General features: G+C 40.7%; 1 protein-coding gene across 4 annotated transcripts in view; it reads right to left on the reverse strand.

Annotated features, from left to right (window-relative positions):
* Positions 1–27396, reverse strand: part of Ttc17 (tetratricopeptide repeat domain 17) — a 114321-nt gene that overhangs the window by 49055 nt on the left and 37870 nt on the right. For all 4 annotated transcript variants that reach the window (XM_031371120.1, XM_031371119.1, XM_031371122.1 and 1 more), the window contains exons 10-16: positions 26126–26238; positions 23537–23683; positions 21586–21701; positions 21266–21431; positions 19703–19780; positions 19343–19567; positions 16600–16786 (exon numbers count right to left, since the gene is read on the reverse strand). In XM_031371120.1, the coding sequence (XP_031226980.1) occupies positions 16600–16786; positions 19343–19567; positions 19703–19780; positions 21266–21431; positions 21586–21701; positions 23537–23683; positions 26126–26238 (1032 nt within the window). The remainder of the gene's footprint in view (positions 1–16599; positions 16787–19342; positions 19568–19702; positions 19781–21265; positions 21432–21585; positions 21702–23536; positions 23684–26125; positions 26239–27396) is intronic.

Consider the following 27396-nt stretch of genomic DNA (forward strand, 5'->3'; position numbering starts at 1 on the left):
ACAGCCATCCATTGAACTGAGTACAGGGTCCCCAGTGAAGGAGTTGGAGAAAGGACCAAGGGAGCTGATGGGTTTGCATCCCCTTAGGACGAACAACAATATGAACTAAGTAGCACCCTCAGAGCTCCCAGGGTCTCAACCACCAACCACAGATTTCTTATTAGAGAAGACCATTTGGTTAAGGATATATGTGTCTTTCCTTAATCAGGACATTCAAGCATGACTCCAGACTGAGGGAGTCACTTTCCATTGCAATGCCTCTCACACACAGCTAAGATGCTGCCAAAGCCAGAGATTTGGTTTCGAGAGTTTGAGCTTTCAAGAAACTTACAAGCAGCTTGGGAAGATAGCAAATAGAAGAGAAACAATGCTGAGGCAGCATGGTGTGCCAAGTAAGTCCTTCCAAGAAAACACTTTTCAGAACCATAGTTTCAATTCTGAAGCATCCACTAAGCCTCCAGAAGGGGAACTGCAAGCAAACGTGCCAGGATTTATGAAGTGCTTTGTGATTTTAATCCTCCCACTTAACCCTTATAAAAACTGTTCAGTATCTTTGTTTTAGATTCAAGGAGACTGATTCTTACTGAAAATAATAATAATTCAAAGTAAGCTATGTGGTAAATCTGGAATTTGTGCCAGATCTATTCTACCGTCTGGTTTTGTGTGTCAACTTGACACAAGCTGGAGTTATCACAGAGAAAGGAGCTTCAGTTGAGGAAATGCCTCCATGAGATCCAGCTGTAAGGCATTTTCTCAATTAGTGATCAAGGGTGGAAGGGCTCCTTGTGGGTAGTGCCATCCCTGGGCTGGTAGTCTTGGGATGTATAAGAAAGCAAGCTGAGAAAGCCAGGGGAAGCAAGCCGGTAAGAAACATCCTCCATGGCCTCTGCATCAGCTCCTGTATCTTGACGTGCTTGAGTTCCAGTCCTGACCTCCGTTGGTAATGAACAGCAGTGTGGAAAGTGTAAGCTGAATAAACCCTTTCCTCCCCAACCTACTTCTTGGTCATGATGTTTGTGCAGGAATAGAAACTGACTAAGACACCTGTCGTCCTCTACTGAGAAGGCCTTCTGACAGACAGGATGGAAGGCAGCATAGATACCTGTTGTCCTCTACTGAGAAGGCCTTCTGACAGACAGGATGGAAGGCAGCATAGACACCTGTTGTCCTCTACTGAGAAGGTCATCTGACAGACAGGATGGAAGGGAGCATCACAGCAAAAAAGAAGGTGCACTGGGCCAAAGGAACAGGAGTCCTCCCTGTGTCTGGGAGGCCAACCTCACACAGTGTGTGTGCACACATATGTCCATGGACAGCTGATGGGGAGTGAGAGATAGGCATTTTCTCCCTGCATTCCACCTTGGAGGACAGAGGGTGCCAACTGGTATCTGCCTGTGTTCTCACCATCTGGTATGAACTCCCTACATTCTACCCTGGAGGACAGGGTGTACCAACTGGTATCTGCCTATGTTCTCACCATCTGGTGTAAACTCCCTACATTCTACCCCGGAGGACAGAGGACACCAACTGGTATCTGCCTGTGTTCTTACCATCTGGTGTGAATAATTAAGTACAGAGAACTAAGTATAACAACACTGAAATAAAATGCAATATGGACAACTCTCCACACTCAAGTGACTTGCATGCACTGTGAAGAACTTCACATTTCCAGAGACAAGCCTTGATTTGGATAGAAATAAGCATGGCTATTAAAAGCAAAGAGGAAATACTAATGGTAAGGATCCACCTAAGTCCTTTTTCACCTCTGTCGTGTAAACTGTAATATTATCAAAGCAAAGGCCTACTCGATTTTCTGAGCTACCTTTCACATCACTTTGCTTCTCTTTCCCTTTTCCTACTGTAGAAATATTTCATCATTTTAAATGTCTGCAGTAAGAAGATGTCTCAGAGGCAACTGTAAGGTGTGATCTTCAGAAGACCTCAAAGCTAAAATTGGTCTTCCTGAATAGCATCAACCCGGGACACTCTAGGGAAGCAGCAGCTGTGGGGCTGAAGACAGCCTTCCCTCCACATCACACGCCCAGCAAGCATCCCCCAGAGGGAAGAGGGGAGGGAAGGAAAAGCAGGAGGTTATTTTGAATGAGCCACTTCTTAGCAGTATAAAGCATCAGAGTAGCTCAACGAAAATCAAATGCTTTAAATATAAAGAACTCCAGGGGCTGAAGAGGTGGCTCAGAGGTTAAGAGCACATAACTATCTTGTAGAGGACCCGAGTTCAGCTCCCAGCACCATGTCCAGTGGTTCACAACCACATGCAACTCCTGGTCCAAGAGGATCTAAGGCCTCTAACTTTCTTAGGCACTATCTACACACAAACACAACATACACATAATTTTAGAAAGTCTTTAAAAAGATTAAGAATTATTAATGCTAGCTTTCTTATGTCAGTAGTTAAAACAACAGAATGGTTTTGAGTTAACTGTGATTTGTCTAAATAGCTGGCTTACTGGCGACTTAAGCTGCAAAACTTTAAAACGATACTTCCAGTCGTCTGTGAGTGATGTGTGTTAGTGAAATACTTTAGAAAGAGCTACAGTCTGTGTTCTCTAGATCACAGTACACCTCTACTCCAACTCAGAGAACTAACAAGCCTTGAAAAACATGATTTAATTTCCAAGTAGATTATATTCTTATTAAAGATAAGGAAGTACTGGACCTAGTGTAGCAAAACAACACCCAAGATAGATGGGTATGCTAAAGCAGGAGGATTATGAGTTTGAGGCCAGCATCAAGTAAGACTCTGATGAAATACATAGATAGACAGACAGACAGACAGACACACATGTGCACATGCATACACACACAGAGAAAGTAGCAACAGTATCTTGTATACATCACATTTACTTTGTACTAATGTAAAAATGAAGATACTCTATGGCTTAGACTAACCTTGAAATGTATCCCACAATTTATAAAAAGAACATCATGATAAGTGAAATGCTTTACCTAACAAGGTCCCAGGTGAAAGACAAGCATTCTATGTGTAACACCCTGGAATTGCTTACAAGCATTTGCACTTAATCCTAAATCTTCTTTTTCTCAGAAGTAAGAAACTGTAGAGCAATCTCATTAAGCACAGAACTCCAAGGAGGCACTTCTGCTCCTGGAACCGCTGTGGGCGCTTCTACAACTCAACTCCTTTTCTCTGTGTGGAGTATCTGCTGTACACTGGGATTACTGATACTGACCTAGCTTAGAATGGTGTTGTGGAAAAGAGTCAATACTCATTGTCAAAGTCTAAGTCTTTTGAGGGAAAGAAGCACAACTGATTTTGAGGCTAGTTTTTCAGAGTAAATTTAAGTTTTTTCTTTTTTCTTTCTTTCCTTCTTTCCTTCCTTCCTTCCTTCTTTCTTTCTTTTCTTTTTTTGGTTTTTTGAGACAGGGTTTCTCTGTGTAGCCCTGGCTGTCCTGGAACTCACTCTGTAGACCAGGCTGTCCTCAAACTCAGAAATCTGCCTGTCTCTGCCTCCCAAGTGCTGGGATTAAAGGTGTGTGCCACCACTGCCTGGTGTAAATTAAGTTCTCAGGCACTCTTGTCATTTCTAAAGCTAGGCAAACCTCTTTTCTTCTCATTAATTCTATTCACCAAATTCCTAGAAGACTACTTTCCTTTCCCCAATGAGAATTACCATCTCCATGAGAAGATAAATCTGTGGCAGTGTGGTAGTCCACACTTATAATGCCAGTATCAGGAAGGTGAGGCTATGGAGCAAGATTCTGGAACTCTCAGCCAAGTAACTCCAGCTGGAGTCATGGAGAAGATGGGTCGGTTCTTTTGGTGTGACTGTGGTCAGGAACACAGCCTGGATCCAGATTTCCTAAGGGCAAAGTCTGTCTCCAGAAGTGTCAGTATTATAAAGCAGGGTTACTTTCAATACCTCTGTGTATCAGTCCCCTCATCTGTGAACTGCGTTTAAAAGTAGTATGGCTTCACTCACGTGTTATGAGTTAGATGTTAAGAGTGAGATCATTGTGAGCGTAGGATAAGTTGTTACTTATTAGTGCTGACTCTGTGAAAAGTCACAAAGGAACAAGAAACAGTGCTGGTCTGCTTGGACTTTAAAACAAGGTCTTTTAGCTTTGGCCACTGCAGAATCTCTTAGTATAACGTTCTGGTTACTAGAAGTTACTGAGGTATAGGCCTGACACCAGTGTGTGCCTGTGTTTGTGTGTGTGTGGAGTAATGTTGGACGAAGACCAGTCTGAGAAACAGCAACCAGCTCAGCTCCAACTGCTTGGCACCTCTGAGCCGCAAGGCACTTGTCAGAAGACAGCCTCACAGTAACCTTGTATTTCTGAGGACACTGTAAGAGTGAGTGCATCTACCTAAGGATAGAGACCACATGAAGGAAGCTCAGTCTATACTTAGCTCAGTAAAGCCCAACAGCACCCTCATAGTTCCTGCTAAGCATCAGAGCTTTATACAAATCCTGCTCCTGCTAAGATCCTTTCCCCTCCCAAACAAGTACACTGCATTCAAGCACAGTGAATTCTCAAGACACGATAACTAAACTGACTGGTGATGGGAGTGAGAATTTGAAGGCAAAGTTGATCAGAGAAAAGTGGGCTTTGTGAACAATGGAGTATTCCAAGGCTTGCCTCTGGCCCTGCTCAAACAGCTTGGGTTACACTGTTCAGTAGTCTCCTTCTTCTGGCTGTGAGATAAGTCACCTCATAGGAAGGATTCCCCTAGGATCAGTTAGACTTAAGGCACTTGAGGGGAAAATGGAGTCCATTACTCTTTAACAGAGATGGGATACTCTCAATAGGATTTTTGAGTCTTTCCTACCTACCCTTCTACTCAAAATTATGCAGTTATAAAACTGAATTTTGTTTTATAAGCAGATAATCCAGAAACACCCCATGAATGTTTTAAAAACAAATTATATCATTGTTTCTTACTTACTCTTTTTGTAAACAATTTTTTAAAAAAAGTAACAAAATAAATCACTCCCTGAAGAAAACCACAGCTTTCAGTGCTTCACCATTCTTACATAAAAGGACTGAAAATATTACCAGGAAATTTTAACTATGGTGGACTTTGGGCTTTAATGTTGGAGTTAAGGGGCAAGCTGCTGGAGTAAAGGAAGAATCCTTACTGGCAACAGATGCCTTTGTGTCAGGAGAGGTGAGAGGTGACAGGCCTTTGGATACCCTCAGTTTTTTTTTTTTTTTGAGACAGGGTTTCTCTGTGTATCCCTGACTGTCCTGGAACTCACTCTGTAGACCAGGCTGGCCTCAAACTCAGAAATCCGCCTGCCTCTGCCTCCCAAGTGCTGGGATTAAAGGCATGCGCCACCACTGCCCGGCTGATACCCTCAGTTTTTAGAAATCAGGATGGACACTCCATGCCAGAAAATCAAGTTCTGCCTTAGTTAAAGCCTTAGCACACAAACGTGAGCAAATCAACTATCTATTTTTGTCAAGTTTCTTTTTTTGGAAAGACGAGATAAGCTACTGCCCCTCTGTGCAGAGACTCTCAGGAAACATTAACAAACCCACTGCTGAAGTAAGAACTCAGAGTGTTGCATCTGGGAGCATATGGAACAGAGGGAGCACATAGAGCACAGGGAGCACAGGGAACACAGGGAGCACAGGGAGCATAGGGAGCACAGGGAACACAGGGAACACAGGGAGCACAGGGAACACACAGGGAGCACAGGGAGCACAGAGAACACAGGGAGCACAGGGAACACAGGGAGCACAGGGAACACAGGGAGCACAGGGAACACAGGGAACACAGGGAGCACAGGGAACACAGGGAACACAGGGAGCACAGGGAGCACAGAGAACACAGGGAACACAGGGAGCACAGGGAGCACAGGGAACACAGGGAGCACAGGGAACACAGGGAGCACAGGGAACACAGGGAGCACGGGGAGTACATAGAGCACAGGGGGCGGGTGATGAGGACTGGAGCTGAGAAACTGATGAAGATGCCTCAATCCTCTGCCCTGTGCTGTTCTCTATTTGGGGGAAAACAAAAGAAATGATTTTATCAGCAGGAATGCTTCCTTAGATCTCTTACTCAGCAATTACTGCCCAATGAAATTCTTCACAAGAACTTTAAAGTAATGGTTATGTGCTGACTGACCTTAAAAGTGTACTGCCAGAGAGAAAGGAGCTATCTTTGACACTTGAAATTGGCAATCACGGACACACACTGGGATTCCCTCCTAGTGAGGTGAATGAGTCAGGACAGCATAGGGAAGGAGAAAAAATAGAATCAAAGCATGGGACCCTGCGTGTGTGTGTGTGTGTGTGTGTGTGTGTGTGTGTGTGTGTGTCTGTCTGTCTGTCTGTCTGTCTGTCTATGTGTGCATACGCACATGTGTGTGTGCATGTCTCTCTCTGTGTTTTAAGTGTGTGCATGCACGTGTATGTGTCTCTCTGTGTGCCCATCATTTTCCACATTCTGGTGTTGAATTCTATCCTAAGGAGAGTTGAAGAAGTGTTTGTCTGTTTGGGGTTGAATTTATCTCTATTGTCATAGAGTAGAAAACAAAGAGTTGGCTGTAAATATGGCCTCTTGATCCTGCCACATGGCCTTTCCTTAAATGACCAAGTGAGGAATCAAGGTCAGCGTCAGTGCAGACAGAATGATATACAGCACAGCTGTTAGAACCAGTCAGTGATGAAATCCAACCTCTGCCTTTAGAATTGCGCATGGCCAGATCATCTCTCTAGTTAGTAGCATTCATTCATTAGATGTTTAAGAAAATTACTTTGAGAAGACTTTCCATCCAGAAACCATATGGGGAAGTCAACCACTAACCATGGCTATTATTTATTATTTATTATTATTATTATTATTATTATTATTTTATTTTATTTTTTGAGACAGGGTTTCTCTGTGTAGCTATGGCTGTCCTGGAACTCACTCTGTAGACCAGGCTGGCCTCGAACTCAGAAATCCGCATGCCTCTGCCTCCCAAGTACTGGGATTAAAGGTGTGTGCCACCACTGCCTGGCAGCCATTATTATTTTTAATTTAAACCTGGCATACTTTAAGTTGGGGAATTATTCTTCAAGCTAGGATATTGAGGAACTAAGCTCAGCTGAATCCCTAGGATTCCTGATTTATTCATAGATACTAATTCTGAATCTGAGTTCAAAAAGATATTTGTTCGCAATGTAAATTAAAAATAATGGAAGCAGGTTGGGAGAATATCTGTTAGCTTATCATGGGCAAGTGAGACAAGAGTATTGTTTTTCTATTTCCTCCTAAGGCAGGAACTGTAGACTTAAAGGCTCTCTATGGACACTTGCATATGAGACATGGTTTCTACAGAGCACCCTGGATAAACAGGGATCTAACAACTTATTTACTTGTTACCATTGTTTCTAACAGCTACTACTGTTTATCCTGTTTGCTTGAGTAATAAGCTGTCACTCAAGTAAGTGTAGGAAACACAGAAGGGACAGAGGACATGCTGGCCAGGGAGGTGAGCAGGCTTAGTTCCTGCTCTCAGGCAGCAGGGTCACAGTGACTGGTTATATCACACATAGTTAGCAGACCAAGAGCTAGGCACAGTGGTGTAGACCTTTAATCCCCGTACTTGGGAGAGAGGCAGTTTGAGCTTTGTGAGTTCAAAGCCAGAACTGGTCTACAAAGCAATGTATCTTGACCTGGAACAGTCAGTCAGGGCTACATCTCAGAAAACAACAATACCAAAACAAAACAAACAAAATAGGGACCATATAAGTTACAGGGCAGAGATAGGCCTTCAAAGCTGTTTAGGTTGGTTTGTGGGATGAGGATGCAAGGTTGTGGTGCTACCAAACACATGTAAATACATAAAACTAGGAATTTGGAGTGGACATGTGTACATACACACTGAAGAAGGCAGACTACATGCAATGTATTCATTATATGCCAGAATTTGGTTTAGTTTCTAAACTTTATAAAAAGCAGACATGAAAGTGTATAAACCGTTGTGATCACACCATGGTATGGTTAAGGAGAAGATTTTCATTGTAGACATGAGGGAGATAACAGCTAGAGGCATCTGGAGGAGTCCAGAGCAGAGGTAAAAAGAAGTAGCCCAAAGAGGCCAGCTGACAGGGCCTGGCCGTGAGAGAAGAGGTCCAGTGTGTGTACGGAGGCAATAAAGACAGAGGACAAGCTCTGGCTTGTCTCCTACTTCATGTTATCAGCTGATGTCGAGGAAAGGAAACAACGGAGCATCCCGCTCCTGCACTTCCGATGGACATGCAGCAGTATGAACAGGGACAGGGCCCACCAACAGAGGTTCTTGGTGGGAGCAGCAGGCTGCCTCTCTCCTATAGCAAGGATGTGATGCATGGCCATCAAATGCGAACTGGGCTTTACTTTCTAGGGTTCAGTAAATTGTCTTGAATTTCTTGAGTTTAGTAAATTTAAGATAGCATCTTAAAATAAGAACTTCAGACTTAGTAATTTTATAACTTCTCAGGCCTTGGGTCTAGTGATTCCTCATAGGACACAGATGTGAGGACAGAAATCACATCACTATGCACAGCGGATATATTTAAGCTGAAGTTTAATCAAATTAATTTTTAATTACATTTATTTAGTGCTGTGTGTGTGTGATCTGCTCCAACTATCCTACCGCAAACCCCCTAGTGCCAGGGTTGCAGGTATGTGCCACCATACTTGACTTTTATATGGGTGCTACAGATCTGGACTCAGGCCCTCAGGCTTATGCAGCAAGCAGTTCTCTCTGAGCCGTCTTTCAGCTATCTCATGGATACTTTGGAAATATCACCCTAACTGGTCTTCTTGCCTCTACCCTCACCCCACCACAGTACAGTCTATTCTTGGCAGAAGAATCCTGTTAAAATGTAAATTCAATCACTTCATTCCTGTTCAAAACCTTCCAAATATCTTTCTTCTGGAATAAAAGCCTCATGTATTAAAACAACCTGTCATGAAATAAAGATGAAGCTCGCATTCTCCCTCCACTTCTGGTGTGCCACATCTGCTTACCGGCTGTCTATCCTCTCCCAGGTTTTGCACTGACTCTCTCCATCTGAAACCCTCCATGTGGCTGGTATAGCCTAGAGTCTATAACTTCTACTAAGTCTTTGCTAAAATGTCATTTCTTCAATGGGATGACACTGACACACTTGTGCTGTTTCCCCACAGTGGCATTCCTATACAACATAATTCCACTTATCATCTACCCCCCATTTCTTGGTAATAGAATGTAACTTCATAAGAGATGAGCTTTTTTTTTTTTGTTTACTTTCTTTCTAGTTCCTAGAATATTGTCTGGCACATGGTATTAGTTGAATAAATAAAAAAGCTACATGTAGGGGGCTGGAGAGATGGCGCAGTGGTTAAGAACACTGACTGCTCTTCCAGAGGTTCTGAGTTCAATTCCCAGCAACCATATGGTGGCTCACAATCATCTGTAATGGGATCGGATGCCCTCTTCTGGTGTGTCTGAAGACAGCAACATTGTACTCACATATATTAAAAAAAAAAAAAAGCCACATGTAAGTTACTTAGATGAAAGAAATCAAATGCTATTTGTTGCTTAAAGATTATATTCATGGGTTAGTGAGAGGATTCTGGGTAAAGATACTTGACATGCAACCCTAGTGACCCAAGTTTGATCCCTAGAACTCCAAAAAGTTGTCCTTTGGACCCCACATGTGTGCCATAGTACATGTGTCCTACCTACCACATTCTATGCACACACAATAACAAATAAATAATCAAATCAAAAATTGTAAAAACGATGATTTTCACTATCACTGCTATGGAAACAGCTCAGTTATGTAATACCTGCTGAGCACACATGAGGACCTGCTTGAATTCCCAGCACTGTGTGAGGGGTGTGGGGGAGGGGTAAGCAATAGATTATAGACACAGCCACCACAATTCTTCTCATGTTTAACTTTCCTTAGATATTATTTGGCTGGAGCTCTGTTTCTTCACCTCTTTTTGTTGGGGCCTCACCCCAGCACCTTGTACATTATACAGAGGTACTTTATCACCCTAAACTCCCAGCCCAGGTTAGTAATCTATACTGATAGAAGGAAGAATTGTGGAAAGAGCTTGTATAAGGGTCAGTAGGATCATTCCTCAAAAGAAAATAAATTACATATAGGACAAAAGATTATCATTATAGTTCAAGAAGAGGGCTGGGTATGGTGGTGCATTGCTGTAACCCAGCCCTCAGTAGGCTAAGGCAGAAGGATCCAAGTTTAAGTGTAGGTGGAGCTATGGAGCAAGACCCCACCTAAGACTAAACAGCTAGGAAGTGTTTACATATTGTGTTAGTTATGGTTTCTATTGCTGTGATAGAACATCACGATGAAAAGCAAGTGCAGGTGGAAGTAGCTTATTTCATCTTATAGTTTGTAGTCTCTCATGCAGGGATGTCAGGGCAGAAATGCCAGGCAGGAACCTGAAGGCAGGAGCTCATGCAGAGGCTATGGAGGAGTGCTGCTTACTGGCTTGCTCCACATGGCTTGTTCAGCCTACTTCCTTACTGCACCCAGTACCACTAGTCCAAGGGTAGTACCACTCACAAGAGGTTGGGCATTTCCACATCAACCACTAATTAAGAAAATGCCCTACAGACTTGACTACACCTGAATCTTACAGAGTCATTTTCTCTATAAGACATTTCCCTTCCCAAATAACCTTAGCTTGTGTCATTGACATAAAACTAGTTGGCATGCACATATTCACTGTCTTTCACAGCATGAGATAAAAAGCAGTGGTCATCACAATCTATTATACGGTTATATTGTATTATATTAATTATATTATATTATATAAAATATATATGTATTTTTAAAGATAAAAATGTTTTAACAAGATATAACTGCCCCCCACCTGTGTGTGTGTGTGTGTGTGTGTGTGTGTGTGTGTGTGTGGTATGTGTGTGTGTGTGTGTTAGATGCATGTGTGTGGAGGCCAGGACAACTTTGGGAATTGGTTCCCTCCTTCTACCATGTGGGTCTTGGGGAATCCAATTAAAATTATGAGGCTTGAAAAAAAGTCCTTTGCCCACTGAGCCATCTTGCCTGCCCCAGAGATAAAAATGTTGCCTATAAAATCTAAGGTGGCTGAGAACAGCATTGCTTGTGGACTTGATACAAGTACAGTCACCAGTTTCTGTATAAAATCCAAGGTTTTCACATGCAGCAAACTAATTCACATGCAGCAAACTAATGAGTAAGACCCAGAATCATCAAGGTAGCATCCCAGATGGAAATAGCGTAGACCTGTAGTCATTGCTGTTTCATAATCTAGTGAAAGTCATACTTTTTTTGTATGCACACACTCCTTTTAAGAGATGATACTAAAAATACAGCAGTTATGCTGCTTTCATTAAATGTCACAAGAATCTACAAACATGAACTCCCCAAGTATGGCAGCAGAGATGGTTTACATATGTTGACAGTAAGGCTTGGGTTAATGTTATATTTACTGAGTGATTTTTTTAAAAAAAGAGTTATTTATTTTATGTATATGAGTACACTGTAGTTGTCTTCAGACACACCAGAAGAGGGCATCTGATCCCATTACAGGTGGTTGTGAGCCACCATGTGGTTGCTGGGAATTGAACTCAGGACCTCTGGTAGAGCAGTCAGTGCTCCTAACCGCTGAGCCACCTCTCCAGCCCAACTGACTAATTTTTTGACTTGGGCAAGTCATAACCTTTGTTTCTAGACAGAAGGTCACAACCTTTTTCTTATTCTTTCATTATCACACAGATATATGTCAAAAGAATTATATGGTAACCATAATTGTCCTTAAAGAGTTTTAAATTATTTGGGGGAAACAAATGGAGACGGCCTAATTACATATTGAAGTTGTCTCCAAACTGGATCTATAAAAATATCTAAAAAAAATGGCCTCTTCCTCAGCAGTTCTTGTGAGGAAAGTGGGGAAGTGCAGGCTCTCAGGTGCAGGTGGTATAAGCTACGGAGTCTGCAGGAGGCAGCAACACGCAACATTGCCTTCTTAAAATCTAAATTATAGAACACTGTGTGCAGCAAGCCATAAATCTACAGCAATTCCTGATGCAGAAAACAGACTAAAACCCCAGAGAATGAAACATTATAAAAGAGATATTTCTGTAAATGCATGTGATACAGAAATGCTATGAAAAGAATATAAGGTAATTCACCTATACATAGCAAGCAACTGAAGTTCATAAACATGATTTGGAAATCATTGCAAAGGCTCTCAAACACACATTATATAGAAACTTGTCTAAAATTCTAAGATATACTGATATTTGTTTATGACTTATTCTGTAGACTATTTACTCATAACTTGTACAAGCTGGTGTAATATTTTTAGGTAAACATGTATCTTTGTGCACTGATGGTAATCCTGTATTGCTGAAGAAACTGCATACTTTGGTCATAGAACAGTACTGACCTGGAAGCATTATCCCTACTGGCTAGCTTGAGTAGTAGCATCCAGAGGAGAAAAACAGTCATCAACCTCACTAAGCTGTCAACCTTATAAAACATGCCCATTGATGCAACAGTGCCATGAAGGCTGTGGGAATAACCAACCCCTTTCTGATTGAATTTAAGGCCTGAACCACAAGATGAAACCCATACCTGGCACTGTTATGGGCCAAAACAAGCAAACAAACTAACTAACTAACAAACAAAACAAACAACACAACAACAAAACCCAGCCTGTATGATTAGATAGGTCATAGGCCCTAGGAAAGAATGTATTACTATTATCCTGCTAAACGCAAATATTAAATCATCTCCTAATGACTTCTCATCAGCAAGGCATCTCTCAACCCTCACTATGACCGACACAGAGATCTTCACCTGGCCAAGGAACAAAGAATAAAAGACTTCAGAAGGTTCAGTCCTAAGTGAATACATATAATGTATTGCCCACTTCAAAGACTCAGGGATCATTGTGGAAGGGGAGTGGAAAGAGTAAGAGTCAGAGATAGAAGACACAACAAGAAAGCAGTGTCTTCTGGACACAGCAGGCCAGCTAGACATCTGAACTCCCAATGGTTGTGCCAGCCTAAAGCAGACCAAATCCCAGCATGAAGAGGGGAACTAGGCATGAAATTCCATTTCCTTTCCAGAGAACAGCTTAGAGAAAGCTCTGCTCTACGAGTGCGGCCTCTGAACAGCTGACCATGCTCCAGTGGAAGACCACACATCTGAGAATACCTGGTCAGCTTCGATGTGGGAGGGGCACACAGTTGTTGGGAAGGGAAGGGAGAGTGGCTCTGAGAAGAGTTGGGGGTTAACAGAATCATGATGCATTTTACAGAATTCTTAAAGAAATAATGAGAAATATAAAAATTCAACCTTTTAAGTCTTCTTAAAAAACTCAGGTGACAGCAGATGCTAGAGAGGTTGTGGAGAAAGAGGAACACTCCTTCATTGCTGATGGAAATGCAAGCTGGTACAACCACTCTGGAAATCAGTTTGGCGGTTCCTCTGGAAATTGGACATAATTTTACCAGAGGACCCAGCTATACCACTCCTGGGCATATACCCAGAAGATGCTCCAACATGTAATAAAGGCACATGCTCCACTATGTTCATAGCAGCCTTATTTATAATAGCCAGAAACTGGAAACAACCCAGATGTCCCTCAACAGAGGAATGGATACAGAAAATGTGGTACATCTACACAATGGAGTACTACTCAGCTATTAAAAACAATGAAGTTATGAAATTTTTGGGGAAATGGATGGATCTGGAGGATATCATCCTGAGTGAGGTAACCCAATCACAAAAGAACACACATGGTATGCACTCTCTGATAAGTGGTTATTAGCCCAGAAGTTCAAAATACAGGAAAAACAACCCACAAACCACAAGAAACTCAAGAAGAAGGAAGACCAAAAGGTGGATACTTCATTCCTTCTTAAAAGGGGGAACAAAATACCCATGGAAGGAATTGCAGAGACTAACTATGGAGCAGAGACTGAAGGAAGGACAATCCAGCCTGATATAGCTGTCTCCTGAGAGGCTCTGACAATACCTGACTAATACAGAAGTAGAGGCTCACAGCCATCCATTGGACTGAGTACAGGGTCCCCAATGAAGGAGTTAGAGAAAGGACCCAAGGAGCTGAAGGATTTGTAGCCCCTTAGAACGAACAACAATATGAACTAACTAGTACCCTCAGAGCTCCCAGGAACTCAACCACCAACCAAGGAGTACACATGGTGGGGCTAATGGCTCTGGTAGCATGTGTACAGTAGAGGATGGCCAAGTTGGTCATCAACGGGAGGAGAGGCCCTTGGCCCTGTGAAGGTTCTGTGCTCCAGTGTAGGGGAATACCAGGGCCAGTAAGTGGGAGAGGGTGGGGTGGTGAGCAGGGGGAGGGGGAAGGGAACAGGAGTTGGTTCTTGTTGTTTTTTGTTTTTTGTTTTTTTTGGGGGGGAGGGGAAAGGAGAAATCATATGACATGTAAATAAAGAAAATATCTAATAAAAAATATTTTCAAATAATCAGGCCCTTGTAAATATAAAAAAAAAATACTTGAAATGGGTCTGTTAAAATAAGGAAAAATTTGGTAATGGCCACTTCATGAGATAACTGAGCTTCATACCTAGGAGTGCTATGGTGGTGCTATTGGGTAGACACTGTCACATTTCTCCACATCACCATCTCAGGCAGAATGGCAGGGGAGCCTGTTCCAGTAATGGAAGCCCAGCAGAGCAGAGGCTTCATGGTTTATACGGCTAGTTGGGTAAAAGGGGATGAATCTTGTCCAATTTTTGCTGATGAGTTCTCTCTGAAAGAATGATAGTAGTCCCTCTTCTAAGCTAAGCTGTTTTCTTTCCTAGTTATAGTGGACCCAAGGATGTCATTGAGATAATCTAGACCAGAAGATGCTCCACATCTGATGAAGATCTATCTCATGTTATTTGTTCCAGTACAAGTTAGGCCTCAGGGGCAAGATCATCACAACTAGATTCTTTCTGCCGACAGGAGTGACATAGGAATTAAGAAAGTGCAAGAAACAAAACAAAATAACAAACAACACTAAGCACAAATATGCAATGTTAGTACAAGGAAAAGAGTATTTAGAAGAAGGTCACCACTATGTGACCACTAAGAATCAAATTTTTAAGAGAGGTAAGGGAGAAGAACATAAGGTCATGGATTTCTCTAATAAGAGACCCTTGGTAAGAAGAATGAGGCTTCTTGGTTAACCAGCAATATCCAAAGCCCACATTTTCTAGATGAAGTGTTCTGATGAACACTTGTGCTTTGAAAGCTCTAAATACTTTGTATTTATAACAAATTTCTTTAAAATTTCATTTTCATTTAATATGTGCATGTGTATAATTGTACGTATGTGTGCATACGCATGTCAAGTTATACACGTGGAGGTTAAAGGACAATTTGTGGGAGCTGGTTCTCTTCTTCTACCATGTGGTTTCAGAGGATTGAATTCAAGTCTTTGAGCTTGGCAGCACATGCTTTTCCTGCTGAGTCATGTCACTGGCCCTACTATCAATTTCTAAAGGCTTACCTTTATACAGTTACCCACTCTATGATATATACCTCACTTAGTTTTCTCCGCAAGTATGCAGCAGTTTTTATTGTCGTTCACTGTATAGGTAATAATGTTACTTTTCTGGGATCAGAAAGTATGGCAGAGTATAGTCGGTAAGAACCTAGTAACTCCAGTGCTGGCCACTTGACTATTCCTTACTAAAATCCTATCCAGGCTTTCAGTATTCACGTGAACTCTAATTCAGATTATGCCCAACGCTGATAGGCATCTGACCTATCTTATGGTTCTGAGAGACTTTGGTATTTAACAGTGCAAATGCATTTATTCTCAATTCCATCAGAATCCTGAGGCAGTCTGGTAAAGTGAACCAGGAAACCAGTTTCTGGTCTTAAGTTTTATTATAAATCATCTAAGTCAAGTCATATCAAATGGGTATCAGATATGCTCAATTTTTAGTATCACTATTGAAAGAACTAGAATACCTTTCACAATAATCTGGACAATCAGTGGAGTGAAAACTGTTGTTCCACCTAATGCTGGGTAGGTGCTGAAGATCTGTGCTTTCCCCCATCTCCCCAGAGGCTGTTGTTCAAAGGCAGAATGTAAAACAGACAATCTTTTCCTTAAATCGAAGGTTCATGTGACTTTTAAGTTTTACATCAGCTCTACCAAGGCAGTTCCACATAAAAAGAAAGGACCCTGTGATGTACCATCACTACTGAAAAGGTGCAGGAAAGGTGAACCACTCCTCTGAAAGGCAAGAAGCTGCTTTCAGGGATAAGTATGTAGAGCTATACTCATGACACATATGGCTTCATGAATTTCCTTTACTATGAATATCAGGCAGGGCTAAATAGAAATTTATGGGAGAGAAAATATGTAAACTCTGGAAAATACAATTCCACTATAAACATTAGTCAGTATTTCTTAGCTAAGGTCTGGAAATGAACCTTAACTACTAGGGCATTTCCAGTAATTAATGAATGGATTTCTTTGCTATACAGCTAGGGTTAGCTTTCTAAAACCCTGGAGGAAGTTCCATCTCTTTGTTATTTAGATCATGAAAGCAACACTGGTTGAGCTCCTAGCATTTATCAGGTGCTTACCACTACAAACAGAAGAGGTGATGTTGTACAGAAAAGGGTAAAACTGCATGCAGCGGATCAGCTTCAGGCTGCTCTCACACTCTGGGCATTTGGTGGTTAACTTCAAGGCTTGCCTGAAGGCTTCAAGTGCCCCGCTGACATTCTTCAGAGCAAGGTAAGCATTTCCCAGGCTCAAAAAGGTCAAGGGCTGAAAAGAATAGAAAAAAGAAATCAGAAGAATGTAAATGAACTGTTGGTTTTTGAAAAGTGTGAAACCTTTACAGTATACTTCTTTGAGCTTTTAGGTTAAAGGCTACAGCTAATTAGTTCATTTTTATTTACACCAGCTATTATAAAGATTAAAAAAAAACACTAAAACTTGTAACTAGTTTTAAGTATGTAACTCAGTGAATTATTACATATGAACATATCCTTGTAAGTGCTACCCAACCCCTTATATAAGACAATTAGAATGTTTGCAGTAGCCCAGAGGTTCCCAGTCCTATCTCCAAAGCAGCCATTGTTGACATAGTGTGACTTTTACCACCACATACTAACTTTGCTCTTCACAAAGCTCATAGGAATGGAATCAAACAGCGACTTCTCCAACATGAACATATAAAATGAGCTTTTGTAGCTTATTTTACTTAGTCTAGTATTAGTTCATGTTCCTAAACTGGACATGTGGTACATGCCTGGGATCCCAGCACTTGAGAGGCAGAGGACCATCAAGAGCTTTGAGGCTAGTGTGAACTACTATAATGAGATCATCTTAGAAAACCAAACATTTTTAAATAAAAGACTAAGAAATGTTAAAGCAAAGAAGTTGCATTTTAAAATAAGCAAACCAGTTTTATAAATGTTAGTTCAGGGGCACTACACTATTGCTAAGAGTGTGATATGGTCAGGGTCCTCAGATTCAAATCTAGGCTGGTAAGTTCTGATGCCTTTTAGTCTGTGTGTACTTAACTCATCTATCAAGGGAAAAAGTCTATCTCCTAAGGCTACTCTGCTGATAAAACCAACGATTTGATGATTTTGCTATATTGTTGTAAAACATTTGTTTGACTTGAGATGATACTTTTGTAAAACATTGGATGTTGTCTAAATCTAGTTAAAAGAATTCAGTATAGGAAAACAAATGAAGTGTACAGCTAAGATGAAGACCAAGAGCAATGTCGATCTGTAGCTCTTGCTTATGTCCTGGCCCAAACTTTTTGCTGGACTGTCTAGCAGGGAAAGGTACCAGAGCTATCAAAATATTTACTATTTCATTGACTTATTATTTTAGTGCTAAGATAGTTATCTGTGATATAGAAAAGGCTCTGGTAGAAACAGTTATCAACAATAGTTTTTAAGAATGTCAGTTACCTAAAGACATGGCATGATAATCTATAACCATTTAAATTAATGGTCTTAAAACTATATAGTAGCAGTTTGTAAATGCAGTAGGCTTTTCAGGGTCACTATGAAATGCTTGCAGACTTCCTGGTCCCGGGTCCACACTTCTAGCCACACGGCTGGGAGGCAGTGCTGGTTACGGTGCCTTTCTGCTTCCGCTATACTCACCCTGACTCACTGACTTCTCTTTTTATTTTGTATCAGTGCCACAACACTTTACAACTAAATGTAACTACACTGTAAATACAGAAAGACAAGCATCTCTAAGAGCTCAGCTCTTCCTTCTTCAGCTGCCTTAGCTGTAGCAGCAGCAGGAGAACACAGGAAGCACTGGGCCTTCCATGAGCATGCCTATGTCACTATGTCTCAGTGCAAGCATATCATTTGTTCTCACTGCACTGTGTTTGCTACAGAGCAAGCACTGGATGGTATCTGATGGACTTACTAGCACCTAGATCTGCTGGAAATTATAGACATTACAAAATTATGCTTAAAAATTGGCAATTTTTGAACTCTTATTGGGCAACATTTTATTATATTTAAAATTTAGTTTTATGATATCTTAAACAAACCTAAGCTATTCACACCCATCTCTTTTAAAGAATTCTCTGAAGATAAAATATATAATCATTCAGGTGTTAGGTAAGAGTAACTTAATTGGTTATCTATTACAACTGTATTTCTGTAAACGTAAAGTGGAACCTTAAAAATAAGAACTAAGAATCACAAAGCAGTTACACTAGGCATGGTAGCACATTATCTGCCCCCTTGGCACTGAACCTAGGGTGTTGTTCACATTACCACTAGTTACAGTCCCAGTCTCCTGATTATTGTTTCTTACTACAACAACTGTTTAACTGTGCACATCAGATGGTGTAACTATATCTATAAATTAAATATTATATCTATAAAATAATATAATACTGAGCATGGTGCATTCAGTAATGAGTGGGAGAGTGAGAGCCAGCTGTTGTAGGCAGACATAGAGTGATAGCCTATTTTCATAGCTATACAATTTCTATTTACATGTAAATTTTAAAGAAGAGAAATGAGAATTGTCAGTTTTACTCATTCAAATCTGAAAAGAGCTAGCACAGTGGTACATGCATGTAATCCTGGGTCAAGAGCCTGAGGCAGGAGAATTATGAATTGAGGGGAGCTCTGGCTACAAAGCCTGATGCTATCTCAAAATATATAAATAATCAAAATAAAATATTTGTTTTTTTTCTTGAAGTATGCAAATTCTACTGTTTAAGCAAACTTGACATTTTCTATATCCCTCCTAGACAGAATCAAAGCTCACTGTAAGCCAAGCTATTCCCACCGTAACAATGACTGTGAGCAGGCGAGTGGAGAGACTCACCTCGGAACTGTTGACGGCCACGGCTTGCAGCAGCAACTTCGTAGCATCAAGATGAAGGCCATAATGAATCAAAAGGTTGGCCAGGTTGACAAGAGGAATGTCCTGGTATTGAACTGGAGCTAAGTTCAAAGCCCTCTGAAGGCAGGCGATAGCAAAAGTGCTATTCCCTACTGCCCTCCAGTACAGGCCTGCTTCATTCAGAATGAGCCAGACAGGAGCATTTGGCTGAAAATACAAAGTAGTTCCATTAGGTAAAAAGTAGAGTACTGGTTCTAAATAGAATCTTTAACAAATACATTAAAAACTTCAGTTCCACTTAGTAAGGATTTAAGTTTTAGAGGCCCCAAACAAATGACTTACCTTGTTAATAGCATGAAACAAGAAAGATCCAATTTCTTCTTCTGGGACAGTATAGTTTTTAATACGGGAAAGTAAAATCTGAAAATATCCAAAGAAATAATGACTCAATTAAAAATAACAAAGAAGACACTTAGAAGAATCTCTATAATGCGCTCCTTACATGAGTGCCTCAGAATTTACTTTTGTGCATGTCTGTGTTTTGTTTGTCTGTGTTTCTGTGAATACATGTGTGTATGACATATGGAAGTCAGAGGTTGATGCTGGATGTCTCCTCTGTCACTCCCTACTTTATTTTTTGAAACACAGTCTCTCGCTGAACTTGGAACTTACTGATTGGCTAGACCAGCTGGCCAGTAAATGCCAGGAATCCTCCTGCCTCCATTCATCCTTAGCAAATGGGAGGTTATAAACACTCACTACCTTGTTCAGCTTTTTTACACAGGTGCAAGACTCTGAACTCAGGTCCCCATGCTTCTGTGGCAAACATTTAATTCACTGAGGCATCTCAATATCCCTAAGAACAATTACTCATGTATAATCATATATACAATATGAGTATATTAACATACCAACAAGTATTCACTGGTTCATATATATACTCTAGTTACCTTCAACTATAAAAATTAAAAGATGTACACACATTCTCTCTATTTCCTCTGTCTGTCTGTCTGTCCAGTAATATACCCCCCCATCCAGAATCAATAACAAATAATATCGGATATACTAACACTCTCACTCTTCCCAAGCTGGAAAGCACCAGCCGCCCAGTTCAGCTACTTTATCTTCTGTAATGTTTGTGTAATTGTGAGCAACACTAAAGAAAAGTCGTGCCTTAATCATCTTTGTGTTCTAAGAACCCATAGCAGTACCTGGGAAATGGTCATTTTCCTGCTTTAGGGAATGGGAACTAAGTAGTACCTATACTCAGTTTAAAATAACAACAACAACAGACAAATTAGTTACCATGGTCTGTTTTCCTACAAAAAGATAATTATTATTTCATTTGTAGTTTTAGAGTAGTTATATTTGTCAAAATACTGTAGTCTATATATTATCTCTGGAGTACATATCTAGTCATCTATATTAATAAAGTACCCTTAGTCATACACAACTAATAGGAACTAAAGGAAATAGAATTAATATAATTTCCTGGGTGGCTATCAAACTAATAGACTCCTAAGGATCTCACATAGATCCAAAGCAAGGCTGACAAGGCCAGTGCAGGAAAACTTTTAAGGTCTAATTATACAAGCCTGTGGAGGTTCAGAGGGTGCAAAGCTAAACTGAAGCAGCCAGGGTGGTCTTCTTTAGACAGAACTCTCCGGGTCAGAGGCACTTACAGTGCCTAGCTGGACTCTGCGCACTGCCGCCCACAGAGCATTTCCTGATGCTGTCTGTGTTGATGAGAAGTGTGGCTGACATCTCAGTCACCTTGCCATTTCTTATGCTACTTGAGCTTCTCACTGAAAACCAGCCCCTTCCGTCAAGTTTCTGTTCCATCTAAGAGGCTTCTGAAGTCACCCAGAATGGACGGCAAGAAAGAGCAGCCTAAATGAGCCTTACTTTGCGTGCATGGTCATCGGGTATTTTGGCTTTCAGATCCATGCGGACCTCTAATTCTTTGACTAAGTAGGACAGAGTGTGGCTTTTTTTGTAGTCAGTTACAGAACAGTCAGGGGTTTGAGCCTCCTCTTCTGAAGAATAATCACCACTGGTCAGTTCGTGGATCCTGGCACAAGAAAAAGGAACAAGATTCATATTTTCCAAGTTTGGGTGAGTTCAAGACAAAGACTTAACTTTCAAGTCCAAGGCTGGTACCCGTAAAGAACCGCCAGGAGACAATCATGCAGAGTCAGGTGCTTGTCAAATCCATCTGCACTTGCCTGAGTCCTTTGTTCTCTGGAGGCAGGAAGTATGTTGGCAATTCTCCACCAAGGGGAACTCTGGGATAGCTGTCTGTACAATCTGCTCTCTTAGGCCAAAGAATATGTTGTTTGTCCTATGAAAGAAACAAATCTTCTCAAAGATTACTTTAGACTCAACATTTTATCATTTTAAATGAACTGTTAAAGAATTTAGACATACTAGGGTATATTTAGGTATACTAGGGGTCAGAGTGACAGCTCAGAAGTTAAGAGCACTGACTGTTCTTCTAAAAGACCCAGGTTCCATTCCCAGAACCCACATGGCAGGTTATAGCTGTTTCTAACTCTAGATCCACAGAATCCAATGCCATCTTCTGGCCTACATAGGTATTTCATGCATGTAATGCACATATATACATGCAGGAAAACATTAATATACATAAAATATGATAAATAAATCTAAAAATATTAAAACAAATTAGAGATATTTGTAGTGGCCTGAGTAAGAATGGCCCCATAGGCTCATATATTCGAATGCTTAGTCACCAGGGAGTAGCTCTATTTGAAAGGATTAGAAGGATTAGAATTTATGGCTTTTGAGGAAGAAGTGTGTCACTAGGGGTGGGCTTTGAGGTTTCAAAAGTTCATGGGAAACTCAGTGTCTTTCGCTCTTCCTGAGGATCATGATGTAACACTAAAATACTTTACCAGCACCATGCCTGCCATGGCTGCTGCCATGTTCCCTCCCATGATAATGGACTAACCATCTGAAAATGTAAGCAAACCCCCAATAAAATGCTTTCTTTCATTGCCTTGGTCAGGGTGTCTCTTCACAGCAAGAGAACACCAACTAAGACAGTATACAAGAATGAATGAACAGAAAAGTAGTATTTTCAGGTGAGTATGGATACTCTACCCGACCTTACAATATTCCTTCTACCATTTCTTAGTATGATTTATTCCTTTTGATTCACCGCACACTGGCCAGGTGCAGGGCAGGCCTACGTTAGCTGGGTCAGTGAGACACAAGGACAGATGAGTGCCATTACTAGGAAGAAAAGCAAGTAGTCTCAGTCCATATGAACAAAAGCCCTGCTGTCCAGTTACCTAGATGGATCCCATCAAGTTTCCAGATGGAACCAGTCATGTGCTTGACACCATAAGAAAGGAAGGAAATAAGTCACCAGTAAATGTCACTGGCCACTTGGGTCACCTGAGCCTGAAATTTACCCTATCGTTGGACAAATCCCAGCCTAAATTCTTTGGCTAAATGCCCAAAATTAATAATCTGTTTAGTAAGTCAACTCCAATGCTCAAGCAATAGTTTTGTCTCAGCATCCCAACAATTTCTTTAGCAATTTGTAAAATGTTCATCTTTCTTCATATAAATGCCTACTAATATTTTGAAGCTACCATACTTTAAGGAATTTGTATAATAGTTAGCTCTAATGGCTGAATTATATGTTAGAATAAATATCCAATTAAATTCTGATATTTTAATGGTAAATAAAAAGTACACATTTCTGTCCTCATGCCCTAGCATACAACTTAGCTAATATACAACATCTTCATGGTAGCCTAGAAATGCATTTACCAATGTATTCACTGTATGCATCTTCTATGACCATAAAGTTTCAACAGGAAATGAAGCTTATCTAGTACATCCTAGTATCAGCCTAACATTGAGTACTGACTGTGTGAGGAAGATACAGGCTAGTAATTATATCCAGCATGCAGAACTGGAATCAGGGCTTATATCTGTCCCAGTTCATTGTGAGGAACTCAGGGAAGAGCTTACTGACCCATAGTTCCCTAACAGAATGCCTTCCATTTAATAGTAACTTTATTCAATGTGTGCTGCACTAGGCTCAATATAGTCAGGCCACATTAATCAGTGCAGTGCAGTGCCACTGCTGTATTAGACCGTGTCTGCTGGAGAAAATGCCTTCATCAGTCTCTACATACTTACCCTATATGCATCAGAGTCACGGCCCCAGACCCAGAGAACAGAATGGGCTACAGGGGAAGACCTGACAGATTCGCTGACATCACTCTGATTTGTAGGAACATCGAAGTTCACGGACATCATACTGGAGGTTGATGAATCATCACCAAACTAGAAAAGGAAAAGTTTAATCCAATTGTGACTCGAAATGGGGTCATGAGGGGGATTTTACTTTAACTGAAACCTAGTAAACATTCATCAGTAGCCTAACAGAAGTTCAGAAAGCAGGTCAGAAGCAAAAGGATAATTACTTCTCAGAACTATGTCCCCACAGTGATTTTCCTGTGGCTCTGCAGTATAGTTAACAGCTTTCCCTCAGCTCTCAGCTTTGCCACAGAGAAGAAGAAGCACGGACTACTTTCCTGTCCTTTAACTCCTTTTCATGGCTTCTAGTTTAGATCCAGTGATAAACTCATTAGGTGATTTATTCTTCCCCCTGCCAAAACTGAATTGATTATTATTCTATAAAATTAGTTACTGAGGTTAGAACTAAGGGAGATGAAGAAAATATTCTTAGGGGCTAGAGAGACACCTAGGAATTTAAGAGTACTTTCTGCTCTTGGAGAGGATCTGGTTCGCATCCCAGCACTCACATGGTAGCTCACAAATCCTCTGTAGCTCTAGTTTCAGGGTATCTCATACCCTCTTTGTCTCTGCAGGCACCAGGCACACATATGATACAAAATATGTATATGTAGGCGAAACACTCATACACATGAAAAATAACAATAAAAAGTTTTAAAGTATTTTTAAGGGTCTTATTTGGCTGTCATTTAGAGATTATGGATGATTGCCAAGTGCAAATATAACCTTTAGAGCTAAAGGGAGGGAACAAGAAAAATAAAGGAACGCAAACACACGCACACACCCACACCCATACCTCCCCTCCCCAACACAGCCTTTCTCCAAACCAAGATAAATCATTTGCTATATAAGATACCATAGTTCTACTGGTTATACAGAGAATGAGAAAAGGAACATAGGAGGAATGGGAAAGGAAGGACATGAGAGAAAAGCGTGAGCATACTGAATTTGCAGCTCTAGGTCTTATGAATAGGAACACACTCTTCTGCTATACAGATTCAAGATAACTGAAAAGATACTGGTCCACGGTAGTCCCCAAACCACCAGGACATCCAAAAGTCATACTGGATTTCAGTCATATTTCTATACCTCCCTCTCTCTTCCTCAAATGCTTATGCCAGGGAGCTGCATGCTTTGGTAGTGTGAGTTGTCTTGAAAGCCAACCATGGATGAATGCTAGCAACTGGTCCACAGAAGTCAGAGGAGCACCTGCCCCACACTGCTGCTGCCCCTCCTGAAAGGCCTATTTATCTTTGTTTCTTACTATTACTATTAATGTTGTCTGGGGTTTTTCAAACTAAAGGGCTCAAGTTTTGAGCTGGAGAGATAGCTCAGAGGTTAAGGGCATTGGCTGCTCTTCCCAAGGTCCTGAGTTCAATTCTCAGCAAACATAATCATGGCTTACAACGATCTACAATGGGATCTGATGCCCTCTTCTGGCATGTAGGCAAACATGCAGGTAGAATACTCATACATAAAATAAATCTTTAAAAGTTAGCTCAAATTTGCTTATGGCTTGTTTCCTTAGAAACACCTTCTTGACTCTTATTTTAACAGTTTGATTCTAGGAAATTCTCTAGGACAGCTCACGGTGGGTCTTATAAAAGATACGGTAAGTGCTGGTTTTACATCTGATGTCTTTTTTATGATTGTTGACCTGGTTGTGTACGCTCCTGATATCTCTCACCCAGCAACAGTTTTGTACCACTCAGTATAATTGTATTTACATATTCCTTCCTTCAAAACAGACAACCCAGAATGCCTGCATGAGCATGAGTGTGCACGACTATGTGTGTTCTGTATATATGCATACAGAGTCAGGTAAGAGAGCTCATGTGCCTAGCAATGGTATTTATTAAGTATCTTTTTTCTTTTAGTATAACATAATTTTGTTCATATTTCTGGAGGGGCCATATAATGGGAATTTAGAAAAGAGATCATTCTCTCTTCTACCTTAGAACAGCGGATCTGTGGGTCATAACCCCTTAGGGGCTGTATATCAGACATTTACATTATGATACATAACAGTAGCAAAATTATAGCTATGAAGTAGAATAAAGTAATTTTATGGTTGGGGGTTACCACAACATGAGGAACTGTACTAAAGGGTTGAAGCGTGAGGAAGGTTTAGAAGGCTAAATTAAAACTAAGGTTTAGAAGGCTAAATTAAAACTGAGTTAAATAGTCATTAACAGCTCAATTCTAGCTCCTATAGCAAAGGGGAAAAGAATCAAATGTACATGCGTGTAGACACAGTGCTAGTACTTTGGGAAATGCAATGTTATCCATGCAACTGATAACTGACAACAACATCTGCTGTCATACACATAACAAACAGTAAAAATCTTAAAAGCTTTAAATGGTAGTCACACACTTTAGCAATTGAATTTACAAGAAGTCAAAAGAGTAAAACATGAAATTATTTACACACAAGTGACAGTAAGAATTAGAAGAGACCAAGAAAAGGACCTGAACATAGTCCACATTTTCAAAGATATCTCCTCGATGGTAGCGCACAGGTTGGTCCCACTGGCAATGCAAACTATGCTGCTGGTTGACCAGTCGGCATATCTGATGATTTCCTGGGGCAAGAAGAAGTTATACAAATGATTAGCAAAGTCATGCAGTGACAGATGCTTTTTCTTAGTATATGTCATTCAGTTTTAATCTTGTGCCTCTTTTCTTAGAGTTACACAGAGAAACACTCATTAATAGTTAATTAAATAAAATCATTAAAGAAATCCAAGTTTGGCATGGTGAGATAGTTAAGCAGTTAAGAGCACATACTGCTCTTTCAGATGACCTGAGTTTGGTTCTTGCCACTCACATAGGTAGCTCCCAACCACTGTAACTCCAGCTCCAGGTGGATCTGACACCTCTGGCCAATGAGACACCTGTATTCATGTGCTGCAATACCCCACCCTCTTACATAGAATTATAAATACATCTTTAAAGACCCAGTTTTTCTCTGTATAAAGCAAGGTGAGATTAACTCCACTAAGTGATCATTCTAGCCGTTAGGTTCTGTCTGTCTCGATTACACAGTTTGTAGAGGTTCTGACCACCTCTCTCTACAGAGAGAATTTGTTCTTTAGAGTTCCTAATTTTGTTTCACATGCCTATGTAAGAGCTCCGGTATCATTTAGTACAGATTGATTACTAAAATATCCTACAATGTGAATATATTCTTTATTCTCAAAATGGCAACGATAAGCCAATAGGACTTTAAATGGACAAATGTCACAGCGAAGGTGCAATGCTCCAGTGTCCTTCCAGGTGAACACACTCATCAAAATAAGGCATCCGAGGACTTTATTCTCTATGGCTGAGTTGTCAGATCTGTTCCCTTGGACTTTAATTGCAATCAAAATAGTCTGTATACAATTAAATCACCTATTTCTTGCCAACCTAAGTTCTTCTAGATTAGTGGTTCCTTTTTGGGGGGAAATGGGCATCAAGAAATAAATGTTAATAAAAGCTGTGCATTACCTTCTCTGAAAAACCAACCAACCACCCACCCAACCAACCAACCAACAACCAACCAACCAATAACGCACATGAACAATTCTATGTACAACTACAGAAATGATTTGAGAACTCCCTTGTGACTAGTAGAGACTGACTAAACTAAGATTTCTTATCTGAGTAGAAGAGTCTACTAATTCTAGTCTATAGGCCTATTTCTAAATAGTCTTTGTTTTTAGGACAGCAAGAGGGAAAAAGACATTTGCTTTGGCAGA

This window comes from Mastomys coucha, unplaced genomic scaffold (assembly GCF_008632895.1).
Source record: "Mastomys coucha isolate ucsf_1 unplaced genomic scaffold, UCSF_Mcou_1 pScaffold15, whole genome shotgun sequence".
NCBI lineage: Eukaryota > Metazoa > Chordata > Mammalia > Rodentia > Muridae > Mastomys > Mastomys coucha.